Consider the following 14,247-nt stretch of genomic DNA (forward strand, 5'->3'; position numbering starts at 1 on the left):
GTTCTTCACTTTATATGTTGAACTCCCAGACAATGAATCGATGTATCAGAACCCAAATCCTTTAGAAACCAGTGCCATTAATATTAGATCATATCCATTAAAGGGACTTAACAATAGTACCTATCTCATAGTTATGTACAGTATTAAAATAATTTAACTAAAGTGCTTACCATAGTGCCAAACACTTAAGAATTGGTAAATAGCAGTTCTATAATCATTAATTACTACTAATTACTACTGTACCCAAGCTCAACAAGCAAGCTCTGTGGTATTTTGTGATACACAATGAGGTCAAATGGGTCTTATGGATTGAGGTTTTCTCTCCAAAGAGGTCAAAGTTCTTTTTGTTTAAAGCTCAAGAGTGAAAATCAAGGTCATGTGTGGTGGTATACAGTTGCAGTCGCAAGTTATTTGGAAAGCTAAGGCAGGAGGACACACGGTTGAGACCAGCTTAGGCAACTTTGCAAGACCCTGTCTCAAAATAAAAAATTTTTAAAGGCCAGGAATGTAACTCAGTGGTAGAATGCTTGCCCAGCATGCATGAGGCCCTACTTGATTCAATCCCCAGGATCATAGGGGAAAACAAGGTGAAAATCATCCCCAAATACATCAACAATTTGATCAAAAACAACTTTTATTTTTCCCTTTACCTTTAGTTTGAGACTGCCAAAAACCCAACTTAATACAGCTGTTGGATTCAAATTTGTTCTTTTTTTTTTTTTTGGTGCTAGGGAGTGAACCTAAGGCTTCATGCCAAGTGTGAGACAAGTGCTTTACCATTAAGCTACACCTCTTAGCACAACCAAATGTGTTCTCAGTGAAAAATAAACCTGTGGTCCTATACATGTACATGCATCAAAACCAACCTTGTCACTGTCAGCTGAATTTCCAATCATTTTCAAAGAGTTTGAAGAGATGCCTCAAACAAATAGACTTTATTAGATCCAAGTAGGCCTCACCAGCCATGACCCTGATAATGGAACAAATCTCCACCTTCCAAAGTCTCATCTGGCCTTAGTGTTCACAGTGAAGAACTGACTAGAACTAACTTCCTGAGAGGAAAGTATTTAGGTCACCCTGGATAGTAAGAAGTAAAAGGGACAGAATAAGCCTCCCCATGAAAGAATGAAGAAGACTATTACAGAATAGATTAAGATCAGAAAACTTTAGGCCCTGAAAGCCTTCAGGATTAACAAGAGACCATTCTAGCCACTTTGATAAAAAGATATCACATGCTTCTGAAGGAGAAGGATAAACATAAAAAACAAAAATATATAACAAAAAAAGGAAATTTTTGTTTTTTGTTGAAATCACTTATTAAAAATAAACTTTCAAAAAAACAAAACAAATATATATATATATATATATATATATATATATATATAGTCCACTCTTTATATATCTTACTCTATCTCACTAGACTTGACATGGGTCCTGGACATGATGCTCAGGTATATCCCTGTCACCCTTATCAGAGAACACATCCATGGAAAATCCAAATTCCTAATTCCTGAGTTATTCTGAGTCACCCTACATTGTGGACACTTTAAACTTTGTTTAAAACACACACACACACACACACACACACACACACACACACACACACACAGCTGCATGTTTTAATTCAAGAAATAAGCAGACATTCACCAGCAACCCAGAATGGGTGCCAGCAGTTCACTCCAACTGGCCACACTTGTGGCAGTAGTTCAGGCTCCGCAGAATCACTTCATCCAGTGCTTCCGGAGATGTTCTTTCAGCTGAGGAATGGAAGGCAGCAGCTGCTGGCACTCATGACAATGAAGGGGCAGCTTCAAGAGCTCAGATGTCCCTTCTCTGACAGTCACTCTGCCAGCCTCTTGTACCATCTGGATCACAGCTGCAAGCAAAAAAGAAAAGCTCAGATCCTAGCTACTTCAGAAAGCCAATGTAAAATAATCAAAAAGAGAAAACATAACTCCAATTAATATGCCACTTACCCTAAAGCTAGTAAGCTACAGGTTAAACTTCACGTAGGAAGATAAGCTCGATAAGATTCTAAATCTGAGCAACATATCTCTGAGATAATACAATTATTCAAGACGCACTCCATATGACCGTGTCAGGACGTATCACAGTACTTCACCCCAGTTGGCCCTTAGTAAATGGCAGCTGCCATCATTAACATCTCAGCACTAAGTTCACAGTTTACACACCAGGAAATGATTCCTCTAATTACACACAGATGTCCTCTGTTCATTAGCCACCCCCAAGATGAGGCAACCCCCAAGCTCTGCCCACCAACAGCAAAGGAGACAAAAATTGTTAGAGCCTTCTCATAATAACCTTTAGGTCTCCTGTTGCCGCAGTGAAATACAATACCTTTTATCCCTAATATAATAGCTTACTAAGGTCCTTCAAGAAGGGTGCTCAGAGCACTCTGGCAATCACACTACAAGCCAAATATTCCAGGTTTTTTTTTTTGGTTTTTTGAGACAGGGTCTCACTATGTAGTTGAGAATGACCTGGAACTCACTATGTAGCCCAGGCTGGTCTCAAACTCACAGTGATCCTCCTGCCTCAGCCTCCCGAGTGCTGGGATTACAGGCATGCGCCACCACACCCAGCTTCCAGCTTCTTTTAATAGTGTTCTCTTTATAAGGGATACAAAGTTGGAGGTGGAGGCCACACTGTTATTTAGGGAAATGAATGAATCAAATACAATTTTCTCAGCTGAGAAAATAAAGCAAATGTGAAAATCAAAGAATACGGTTTACCTTGTGATTCTAGGAAGTATTCTGTATTGAAAGAATTCCAGTGTTTTTTGTTTTTAAGGCAAGGAGAATCAAAATCCTGACTGATTACATGAAGGTGTACATGGCTAGTTGAAGAAAAAAGTAAATATTAAACTCATTAAAAACTATAGCTTAGCCAAAATGACAATCAAAGTACTGGTGCACATAATATTGCTAGTATGTCCATTTAATTCAATACACGTACTTATTAATAAATGAAGGAAAATGGATGAATCTTAAGACCATAACGCTAAGTGAAGTCAGACACAGAAGATTAACTATCACATGATTTCTCTCATTTTAGAAACCCAAAATATAAATAAAAAGCAAAATAAAGGAGAGATGGTAAGAAATAGGAGACAGATTTTTTGAAGATGAGGTAGGGGATCAGAGAAAGGGGGAGAAGGAAGAGTAATGAGAGGGGAAAGGGGATCAAAATGCATACATGTATATTTTCCCCCTAAGTTGAATGTAATTATTACATATCAGAAACATATACCAATAAGGCCAGGGATTTAGCTCTGTGGTTCTGCCACCTGCCTTAAAAGCACAAGGTCCTGAGTGTGGGAGACTGACTGCAAGACAGCTGGCTGCTTGCATTGCAGTTCCCTGAGCGAAGGAGTTGCTATGTTGTAAGTTCTGATTGGCCGTGATGGGCTGCCATCTTATGGCATTATTTATAATAACTATTTTGTAGAGCTGAGTTTCGCTTTCCAGAAAAAGCACCTGTTTCTTGTAAACCATGTGTATTCTGTGGAGCCATAACTGTGGCCTTGTACAGTTATCCTTGAGATTGTTTTTCATCCTTGAAGTTGTTTTTACTTTCATATTATTGCCTGATATAAGTGTGAGAGCCATCTGGCAGAAAGTAGTAGTAGAAGTAGTAGTAGTAGTAGTAGTAGAAGTAGTATTAGAAGTAGAAGTAAAAGAAGAATAAAGAAGAAATCTGTTTGAATCTGAGCATGACTCAGTGTGTTTACTCTCGGTGAATCCTCTCAGGTTTGGGGCCTGCTGGCAGGACCCCGACGTCGCGGCTCGCGACACTGAGTACAATCCCCAGTAACAAAAAAATAAAAATAAAAATAAATAAATAAATACACACACACACACGCACACACACACACACACACACACACACCAATAAAAAAGAATATTTAATGCTCAGTAAATATTAAGGTTAGGTACTAGAAATTTAGCAGTGAACAAAATGGGAAAGGTTTTGCCCTTATAGAAAGTATAGTCTAATGAGGAACAACAAATAAATAAACAAGGAAATTTTAAATAGTTAAAATTGCTAAGAAAAAAAAGAGAAAAATGGGATAGAAAGGCTACCTCTTTTATTAAGTGTTCAAGGATGGCTCTACCAGGCAGTGATTTAAACTGAGAAAGCAGCCAGGCAAATGGTTGGATGTTAATTTAGGGCAGTGCCACTTACTAAGATGAAGAAAATTAAAGGAAAAGCAACATGGAGGAATAAAATCAGATATTCCCACTGGGTGTAGTGGCACACACCTGTAATCCCAGAACTGTGGGAGGCTGAGGCAGGAGGATTGCAAGTTTGAGCCCAGCCTGGGCAACCTAGTGACTTAGCAAGAAAGACCCTTTCTCAAAATTTAAAATTTAAAAAGGGCTGGAGGAATAGCTCAGGGTGAAGATCCCAGGTTCATTTCCCTGTATTGACGGGGGTAAAATTGGGACTTTTTGACTCATTAAAACAAACAGAATGCCTTTTTATTGACTTTCACTTTTTTTTTTTTTTTTTTTTTTTTTTTTTTTTTTTTGGTACCAGGGATCAAACTCAATACCTTGCACTGGCAAGGCTGGAGGCAGCACCACTGAGCTAAAGCCCGGGCTCTAACTTTCACTTTTAGATCACTAATATTTCATCCTACCCAACAAATAATCAAAATCAATCAGTATATGCAGAGAATCCAAACTGAAAAAATGTGTAGCAAGAAACAAATATACTTGTATTACAAATGTATACAACCACCACACTGAAGGGAATAAGGAAGAAAATAACTAACTTTGGAAAACAATATTTTGACTATTACAAAGCTAAAGACACAAAAACTGTATATAAAACTGTAAACTTGTAACTATCTTTCTGACAGGATGGGTTAGCAACTCTATAACCATTTTATATGAATACTACAACCAAACAAGTAAGCAATTTATTGTGACTATTGAAAGTTAGGTTGCTCACTATAGGAGAAAGAAGCTACAAAAAAAGGAAAAGAGAAACAAGAACAAACTTTGTAAACTACAGATAGAATAAGAGGTAATAGTATGAATTTATGGCTTTCTCTGTACATGTACAGGTCCATAAATACAGAATACAAGATGTGTCTGTAGGTTATTGACTCAAACATGTATTTCCTGGCTCTGTTTACTGAAAGGACTTAGAAGTAACATCTTTCTAGAAGCAACCACTTCTCTCACAGAATCCTACCACCCAAGTCTTGGTTAATAAATATCATCATCAGGGAAAAAAAAAAAGAGGCCTTTTTGGAGATATCATTCATTACAGGGCTGAGACATGAAAAATATAAGATAAGCCAGGAACACCTTCTGGGGCTAGAAAATAAGAAAATGCTAAAAAATATTGGGGAGCATGTCAAAGTGACAGAGGGGTCCATCTAAAGGAGCTTATGATGATGACTGGAGCAACAAACTAATGACAGTACTAAATTATAACCCTCAGAATAAACATCCATGAGTCTATACTAATAAATAACTGGATAAATAAATAATGAGGGAGAAGGAAAGGCTCTTCCATACAGAAGAATTTCAATTAATAAATTAGAGACAAATGTGGAGGCTTACAGCTTTCATCCCAGCACTCTTGAAGGATGAGGCAGCAGGACTGCAAATTCAAGCCCAGGCTGGCAACTCAGTGACTTAGTGTAACCTTGTCTCAAAACAAAAAATTTAAAAAGGGAATATAGCTCAGTTCAAAGGCCTTGGATTCAATCCCAAATTAATGATTAATTAATTAACTAGTGAAGGCATAAAGTCACCACTGGGACAATACCATAGTAATAAACTATGGCAGGCACGATCCACCAACAGATGCAACAGTCATTCAGTGTAAATTTGATGAAAAGGATAGAAGCATAGTACTGGATTACAAAAGAAAAATAGTAAGTTTGAGTGTAGAAACTTGGCAGTCAGCACCTTAAAATGATCAAGGTTAAATCACCAGTAATATATCAATCATCTCAATAGCAGGTGTCCTCTAATATGACTGAGGACACAATCATAAATATCAGGCAAAAAATCTTTGGCAAATAATAGTACCTTTACTATAATCATTTTTTTAATTAGACAAATCAAACTGAGAGACATCCTACCAAACAACTAGCCAGTACTCATCAAAAAAAGTCAAGATCAAGACAACCACAGTGGTGCACGCTTGTATTCCCAGCTACTTCAGAGGCTGAGGCAGGAGGATCACAAGTTCAAAACCAACCTGGGCAACTTAGTGAGACACTATCTCAAAAAGTTAAAATAAATAAAGTAAAAAATCTGGGAATGTAGTTCAATACTAGAATGCTTGCCTAGAACGCACGAGGTCCTAGGTTCAATCTCTAGTATCTCAAAAACGGAGGTGGGAGCAAAAATCACAAACACCAGGAAAGAAAGAGGAACTCCCAGATCAGGGGAGATTAAGGAGAGACAACAAATAAATACAATGTGACACTGTGGATTAGACTCTGAAGCAGAAAAAGATGCTATAGGAAAAATGGGTAAAATAAGGTCTATTCTACAGTGAAGCCAGTGGTGGGTATTATAGATCTTTGTTCTGCTTCATACTCTATTTCTGTATTTTCTAAATTGAAAATATTACATTTACAGAAAGAAAAATTACTTTTCCTATCACACTGATTTATTCAAAAATTTTACATCATAGAGATCATAAAAGGGTATTCATTCTGCTTCCCTTACTTCCGACCATAGCACTCAACTCTTGGCATTCTCCTTAACACAACAGCAGTCATCATATGGAAAAAGTACAGATTTCATGATTTCTATGTGAAAAGGGCTCAGTGGCCAAGGACTCAGTCATTGGCTCTTCTGTTTTGTTTTGTTTTTTTGTTTGTTTGTTTGTTTTTTGAGACAGGGTCTCACTATGTAGTTCAGACTGCTCTGGAACTCACTGTGTAGCCCAGGCTGGTCTCAAACTCATAGCAATCCTCCTGCCTCAGTCTCCCAAGTGCTGGGATTACAGGCATGCGCCACCACACCTGGCTTTTTTTTTTTTTCCTTTGACTTCTTCTGTATTAGAAAAATAGAATTATGGGTGAGTTTTGCACCAAAAATTTCAATAAGGTTTTAACAATAAATAATATCTACTTCTTGGGGCTGGAGGTATAGCTTAGTTGGTAGAATGCATGCTTAACATGTACAAGGCCTGTGTTGAGATCTTAGTGCCAAAACAAATAAATATGAGAGACTACTTTAAATGAGGTACAACATGTATCTACCCTATGATCTAGTACATCTACTTCTAGGTTTTCACCAAAGAGTAAAAAAAATAAGGTATGTCCATGGCATATGAAATTTCAAAATCATTATGCTGACCAAAAAAGCCAAACAAAAAGAGTATGCACTGTATGAATCCATTTATGTAACAAAAACTATGCTAAACTCTTCAAACAACACTTGTGGTAGACAGAGGACTGACTGGAAAGGAGTACAGAAGGACTTTCAGGGATTAGACAATAAACATGTTCTTTATCTTGATTAGAATGATAATGAATATACACACACACACACACACACACACACACACATATATATGTCAAAGCTGATCAAACTATACATCTTATTATGCATTTTATTGTGTGTAAATTATGATTAAGTCTAAAAGAAAGAATACTGATGGGAGGGGAGAGGAATGTGGTACAAATATTTCCTTTTGTTAATGTTATTTAAGATAGTTATCTAAGTAATAATTATCCACCTAAATAAAATGTCAGTGTTGGTAGTTAAAAAATAACTGAAGGAAATCCTGTCACATGCTAAACATGGATGAATCTTGAGGATCTTATGCTAAGTGAAATAAGCCAGTCACAAAAGGACAAATGTTGTATGATTCCACTTATATGAGGCACCTATAATATTCAAATTCATAGATACAAAATGTAGAGTGGAGGGGAGGGAGAGTGGATAATTATTATAATGAGTAAAAAGTTTCAGTTTCAGAAGATGAAATAAGCTGGAGATGGATGGTGGTAACAGCTACACCACAATGAGAATATGTTCAATGGCAATGCACTGTACATTTAAAAGTAGCTCAGCCAGGCATTTAGCTCAGTGGTTCCACCACCTACTTGGCAAGCACAAGGACCTGAGTTTGATTCCTGATATCAAAAAAATAAAATAAAAAATAAAAGTAGCTGAAATGTAAATTTTGTTATTAAAAAAAAATCTGGGGCTGAGGGTATAGCTAAGTGGTAGCAAGTGTGTAGTTAGCATGCACAAGGTTCAATTCCCAGAACAAACAAACAAAAATCCATTCCTAGAAGCAAGCATCTCCTTGATCCCCAAAGCAGAGAAAGACCCAACCAAAAAGAGAACAATAGGCCAATCTCACTAATGAACACAGATGCAAAAATCCTTAATAAGATACTTGCAAACAGAATGCAGAAGATCAAGAAGATCAAACACCCTGACCAAGTAGGATTCATCCCAGGGATGCAGGGATGGTTCAACATACACAAATCAATAAAAGTAATACACTATATTAATAGAGCCAAGGACAAAAATCATATGATCATCTCAACAGATCTCAACAAAATCCAACATGCATTCATGATAAAAAAAAAAAAAACCTACAAAACACTGGGACAGTCTCTACCTCAATCTGATAAAAGCCATCGATGAATAACCAACAGCCAATATCATACTAAATGGTCAAAAACTGAAATCCTTCACACTAAAATCAGAACAAGACAAGGATGTCCATTATCACCACTCTTGTTCACTATAGCTTTGGAAACATTAGCCACAGCAATTAGACAAGAGAAAGAAAGAAAGATAGGAAATGAAGAAGTCAAATTATCATTATTTGCAGATGACATGATATTCTATATAGAAGACCCTAAGAACTCCACCAAAAGTCTTCTAGACTTAATAACCAAATTCAGTGAAGTAGTTGGATACAAGGTCAACACACAAAAGTCAATAGCCTTCCTGTAAACAAACAACAGACTCATTGAAAGAGGAACTGGAGAAACAACTCTTTTAACAATAGTTTCCAAAAAATGAAATACCTAGGAATCAATCTAATGAAAGAAATAAAAGACCTCGGAAAACTATAGTACTCTGAAAAAAGAGATTGATGAATATATCAGAAAATGGGAAGACCCTTGCTCCTGGGTAGGGAGAATCAACATAGTGAAAATGGCCATACTTCCAATACTGCTATATAGATTCAATGCAATCTTAACTGAAATCCCACCTGCATACTTCACAGACCTTGAGAAAGCAATCCAAAAATTCATTTGGAATAAGAAGAGACCTAGAATAGCAAAAGCAATCCTAGGCAATAAAGACAAAATAGGGGGTATTAAAATCCCCAACCTGAAACTATACTACAAAGCTACTGTGATAAAAACAGTATAGTACTGGCAAAGAAATAGACCTGAGGACCAGTGGAGCAGATCAGAAGATGCAGAAACAACCCTAGCCACACTAAGTCACCTCATCGTCAACAAATGAGCCAAACACCTTCAGGAAAGGTAGTCTCTTTAATAAATGGTGCTGGAAAAACTGGTTTCAACTTGCCAAAGATTAAAACTAGACCTGTATCTCTCACCATGCACTAAACTAAAATCAAAATGTATTCAATTCAACCTAAATATTAAACAGAATCTAAATATTAAATCCACCTCACCCCAGAAAAGATAGCTGCTATCATGAAATCAACTAATAACAAATGCTGGCAGGGCTGTGGGGAAAGAGGAACACTACTCCACTGCTAGTGGGAGTGTAGACTGGCAACCACTGTGGAAATCAGTATGGAGATACCTCAAAGAACTAGGATTGCAAGTCCCATCAGACCTAGCTATTCCACTGCTGGGTATCTTCCCCAAAGAATTAAAAGAATCATACCACCGTGATACATGTACACCCATGTTCATAGCAGCACAATTTGTAATAGCTAAAACTTGGAAGCAGCCCAACTGCCCATTAACTGGAGACTGGATAAAGAAGATGTGGGAGTTTTTTTCTAAAATGGAATACTACTCAGCCATAAAGAATGAAAAATTAGACACATTTATAGCTAAAGAGATGCACGCTGAGGCAATACTCTTTAAGTGAAATAAATAGGACACATATGTGTAAATACCAAATCGTTTCTCTGGTGAGAGAAACTGAAAGTGTAAATAAGGACTAAAAGGTATAATAGATAATGTGAAATAGGAAGAAGGGGGGAAGGGGAAATGGGAGGGTAGGGGAAAGAAAAGAAGGGAATGGAATATGAGAAAATGAAAAAATGGAAACAAAGTCTTTGTAGAGGAGGGAAGGGTTGAAGGGAGAACAGGGGAACGGGGAAAGAGTAAGAACAAAGATGGATTATGTAAAGGTACAAATTTCCAACAATGAATATCATTGTATTGTATACCTTAAATGTAGCAATAAAATTAATATTTTAAAAAGCTAAAAATTTTGAAAATCTCATTATCTCACTGCATAGACCAAAAGAACTATAGAGATCTGCCTGGTTTGCATTCTTTGGAAAGAATCAGTAGCTTCTTTCCAAATCATTCTGGGTATAAGCCAAAAGAAAACAGTCTGTATAGTTTCTCCTCATTTTATTTTAAATCTTATATCTACTAAACTGTCATTACAGAAACCTGTAATGTTTGTTTCTCTCAGAACAATTGTCCTTAGTCATTTTGGGTAAGTTTTTTGTTTGTTTGGGGGTCTTGGGGTTTTTTTGTTTTCATGTTTTTGAGACAGAGTCTCACTTTGTAATGCAAGCTGGTCTTGAACTCACTATGTAGCCCACACTGGCTTTGAACTCACGGTAATCCTCTTGCCTCAGCCTCCCATGTGCTGGGATTATAGGTGTATACCACCACACCTGGCTTGATTCCAGATGATTTTGAAAAATCTTAATAAAGCCCCTGACAACAATTCTTCATGTGAGGGTAACAAAAGCTCTCTCATCTAGTTCATGTTAGGCCCTCAAAGGTCTAAATTTTCAGAGGAAAAAAGAACAAAATGGGATTGAATTACAGGCAGAACACAAACTCACAGGTTGGAAGCAAGTCAGGCAGAAGGGTAGAGGCTTCAGCCCCTCAGCCTTGGAAACATCTCACCCTGCTTCACTGTGCCACAAGGCTATCAACACTCAGCAAACCTGGGCCAATCACCTGCACAAAACCAAGAGGCACTAGCACTACCAACAAGGCTTACCTCATGCTGGGAATGGCATGGTAACCCAATCGGAAGCGGAGCTTGCTGGATCCAGCTAAATCTGCTATCACCTTTTCTCCCACAGTATGCATGTGTTTGAGGAGTTCAAGATGGTCTCTTGTCACAGCCTTCAGACTGGAAATGGAGGCCCATGGTAAGACCAGCCAGTGGTAATGGGCCTTAGGGTATTTATCCTTAATCACCACCACTTGCTCATCTTTATAAACCTACCACAAGGGCACAAGAAAAAGGAAACAACTACTAAGAATCTTCTGTGCCCCAGGTGCTGTCATATACATTAAATCACTCATTTCCCACAACAATCTTGGGCCAAGATTTTAGTATCCCAATTTTAAGATCAAGAGCACTGAGACTCAGACAGATTGAGAATGCCCAATACAAGTCACACAGTTACTAAGTGGGAAATCTACAATTTCAACGCAAATCAAGTGGATTCCAAAGTCCTTGTTTTCTACCACCACACTGTATAGGATACACAGAAGATGCATAGTACAAAATAGTGCCCACAGAACTGATGTTAAAAACCTGCAGGAACCCAGGCATGGTGGCACATGCCTGTAATCCAAGCTTCTTCGGAAGCTGAGGCAGGATCACAAGTTGGAGCTCAGTGTGGGCAACTTAGCAAGAGCTTATCTCAAAATAAAATGAACTGGGGCTGTAGCTCAGTCATAGAATACTTGACTACTGTGCACAAGGCCCTAGGGTTCAAGCCTTAGTACTGAAAAAGAAATCTCTGAAGGCATGAATTCAAATGCATTCATTCTAACATATCAGACAATGTAACACAGGTGTATGAGTTCTGAGGAGCCTAATAGTACTGGCCCCTTTTGCCCCAGAATGTAATTGAAACAGAAGTCAAAGCTCCTCAAAGGTGGCAGTTACAATACAGTATCTGATGCTCCCTTGAAAGGGACCATGCAAACGTTAACGTGACTTCCCTCACTAGGACCCAGAACTTCAAAAAGGAAAAGGTACCACAATGAAAATAAACATTATGTACTGCAAAAAGCACTAATACAAACTAAATTTTTTAAATAAATAAATATGTACATAAATAAATGAAAAGGGAAAAGGTAGGAAGGCTATTTTTTTTAAGAACTTAGCTTCTCTCCAAAGAACTCCAGTTGCTATCTTATCACTAAAGGGAAAAGGCACTTGTTCTCACCAAATAGTCCCAGTAAAACAAATCTCACTTTGAAGGTCTGACATTTGATTTCATTTATAATCATGGTCTCTGTATAGTAATCCTGTAAAACACGAATTGTACTTAAACTTCAAAACTTTATTCTGACCTGCATTTTGGGGTCCTGCATAGAAATCTTCAAGCCTTGACTCCAATGACTCAGTGGTTCCTAAAGAACAACAACAAAAGCAATGTAAATTCTAAAATGCCAATAATTAAATCTGCTGTTAGTTAATACTTTGATAGTTTTTTGTTTTTGTTTTTGTTTTTTCTTTTTGGTACCAGGAATTGAACTCAGGACCTTGCACTTGCCAGGCAGGCGCAGTGCCACAGAGCTACATCCCTGGCTCTAGTTAATACTATGTGACAGAAAATCCAAACAAAATTAGAACTAAGATTAGTTTTTGAGAATTAAACTAGACCTAGTTTTCTTCAATCTAGTGCCTTTAGAAACCATAAGCCATCCCAACTGTATTCGTATATTCACACCTCGGTGTCTGGACAGAGATCAGAAATGCCAGAGTGTGAATCACATCTTCTCTCATACTTCAACCTGACCAAGTTTCCACTTGAACATCAGCACGTAAATTTCATAACATACGAAAAGCATTCCTGTGCTTCTATGGATAGGTAAACAACTAATCCATTTTACTTATTCAGTTTTTAATACACTGCCATTACTGCCCTACCTTCCTTCAAGTGGCTTACCTCAAGAATTTAAAAGAAAAAAATATAAAAGGATGTTCACCCAAATTTTCACGTCACAAACAAGTGACTCTTTAATCATGATTAACAACCCTCATTATGACTAATATCCCATCATATATATCTGGGCTTTATAGTGTACAAAACAATTAAGCAGTCATTATATCTCATTTAACCACCACATCATCTATCAATCATACTGCCCTACCTTTTTGGTAGGTGGATCTTTCCCCCTCTTTGGGGCCACAGAGCATTGGCTGGGACTGCTCTCAGGTTGCAGCCCTGTCCCAGAGGCAGCTTTCTGAGCAGCATCCCTTTCTATGGAATCCCTGTTGCTTGACCTCTTTCTCTTCCTGTGTGTTTCTAAGCCAGGGCTCTTTGTCTCTTCCTCAAACTGTATAATATATGGATAAAGTTCATTCACCATGTGGAGAACCTGGCCAGGCTGCAGTTTCATCTCTTGGCCCTTTCCAATTATGACTGAGTCAATGCTGGTCGGATTGACCCCTACCTATGGAATAAATAATAAAAAATAATTATAATAATAGCAATGATACATTAGTAATGTAGCTGTCAATATGTTCACCACTTATTGTGTGTCAAGCACTGTGTTTAATGTTCAGCTATATTACTTCACCACTTCTACACATGACACAGAAGCCTTTATTGGCTAGCACAGATATTCTAAAGTCAACACCACAACAAAATCATTAAGTATAATAAGGAAATTCAGGTTACTCACATACCTGCCTTACTTTGACATATCCTTTGTTACACTCTGCTTTCAACTGTACTGAAAGAGATTAGAAAAATTTAATCACAAACGCAATAAAAACCAGACATTCGGTCCTGTCTTCCCTAAAGGACAATGAAGCTACACAGATCATTCCCCCAAAGACCTAGAAGCAACTGCCTGATGTAGATGGTGGAGGCTCCAAATTTTATTTTGTAAGAGCTTCAAATGCTTCCATACAATGGACAACCCTTTAGCTATTGCTAACGTCTTCACAAGTTTCTCTCTTCCAGAACTCCTGGCCCACTCAGGATTATAGACTCTCCCAACAGGAGGATGCAAGAACTTGGCTTAGGATTAAATCAGGCTTCCATTATTATTAAAAAAAAAAAAAAAAAAAAAAA

At 37.6% G+C, this 14,247-nt stretch overlaps 1 protein-coding gene across 12 annotated transcripts in view; it reads right to left on the minus strand.

Annotated features, from left to right (window-relative positions):
* Window positions 1-1,409: 1,409 nt before the first annotated feature.
* The window catches only part of Aptx (aprataxin), a 21,354-nt gene continuing 8,516 nt past the window's right edge, over window positions 1,410-14,247 (minus strand). For 7 of the 12 annotated variants that reach the window (XM_010619192.2, XM_033759111.1, XM_010619193.2 and 4 more), the window contains 6 exons: window positions 13,857-13,903; window positions 13,319-13,621; window positions 12,515-12,574; window positions 11,202-11,428; window positions 2,754-2,857; window positions 1,410-1,876 (listed from right to left, as the gene is read on the minus strand). In XM_010619192.2, coding sequence (XP_010617494.1) covers window positions 1,722-1,876; window positions 2,754-2,857; window positions 11,202-11,428; window positions 12,515-12,574; window positions 13,319-13,621; window positions 13,857-13,903 — 896 coding nt within the window. In that variant the 3' untranslated portion in view covers window positions 1,410-1,721. The remainder of the gene's footprint in view (window positions 1,877-2,753; window positions 2,858-11,201; window positions 11,429-12,514; window positions 12,575-13,318; window positions 13,622-13,856; window positions 13,904-14,247) is intronic. The other 5 variants (XM_033759112.1, XM_033759110.1, XM_033759113.1 and 2 more) reach the window with 3 other exon arrangements.

The sequence above is a fragment of the Fukomys damarensis genome, unplaced genomic scaffold, assembly GCF_012274545.1.
Source record: "Fukomys damarensis isolate Sample0158 unplaced genomic scaffold, DMR_v1.0_HiC HiC_scaffold_36, whole genome shotgun sequence".
Taxonomy (NCBI): domain Eukaryota; kingdom Metazoa; phylum Chordata; class Mammalia; order Rodentia; family Bathyergidae; genus Fukomys; species Fukomys damarensis.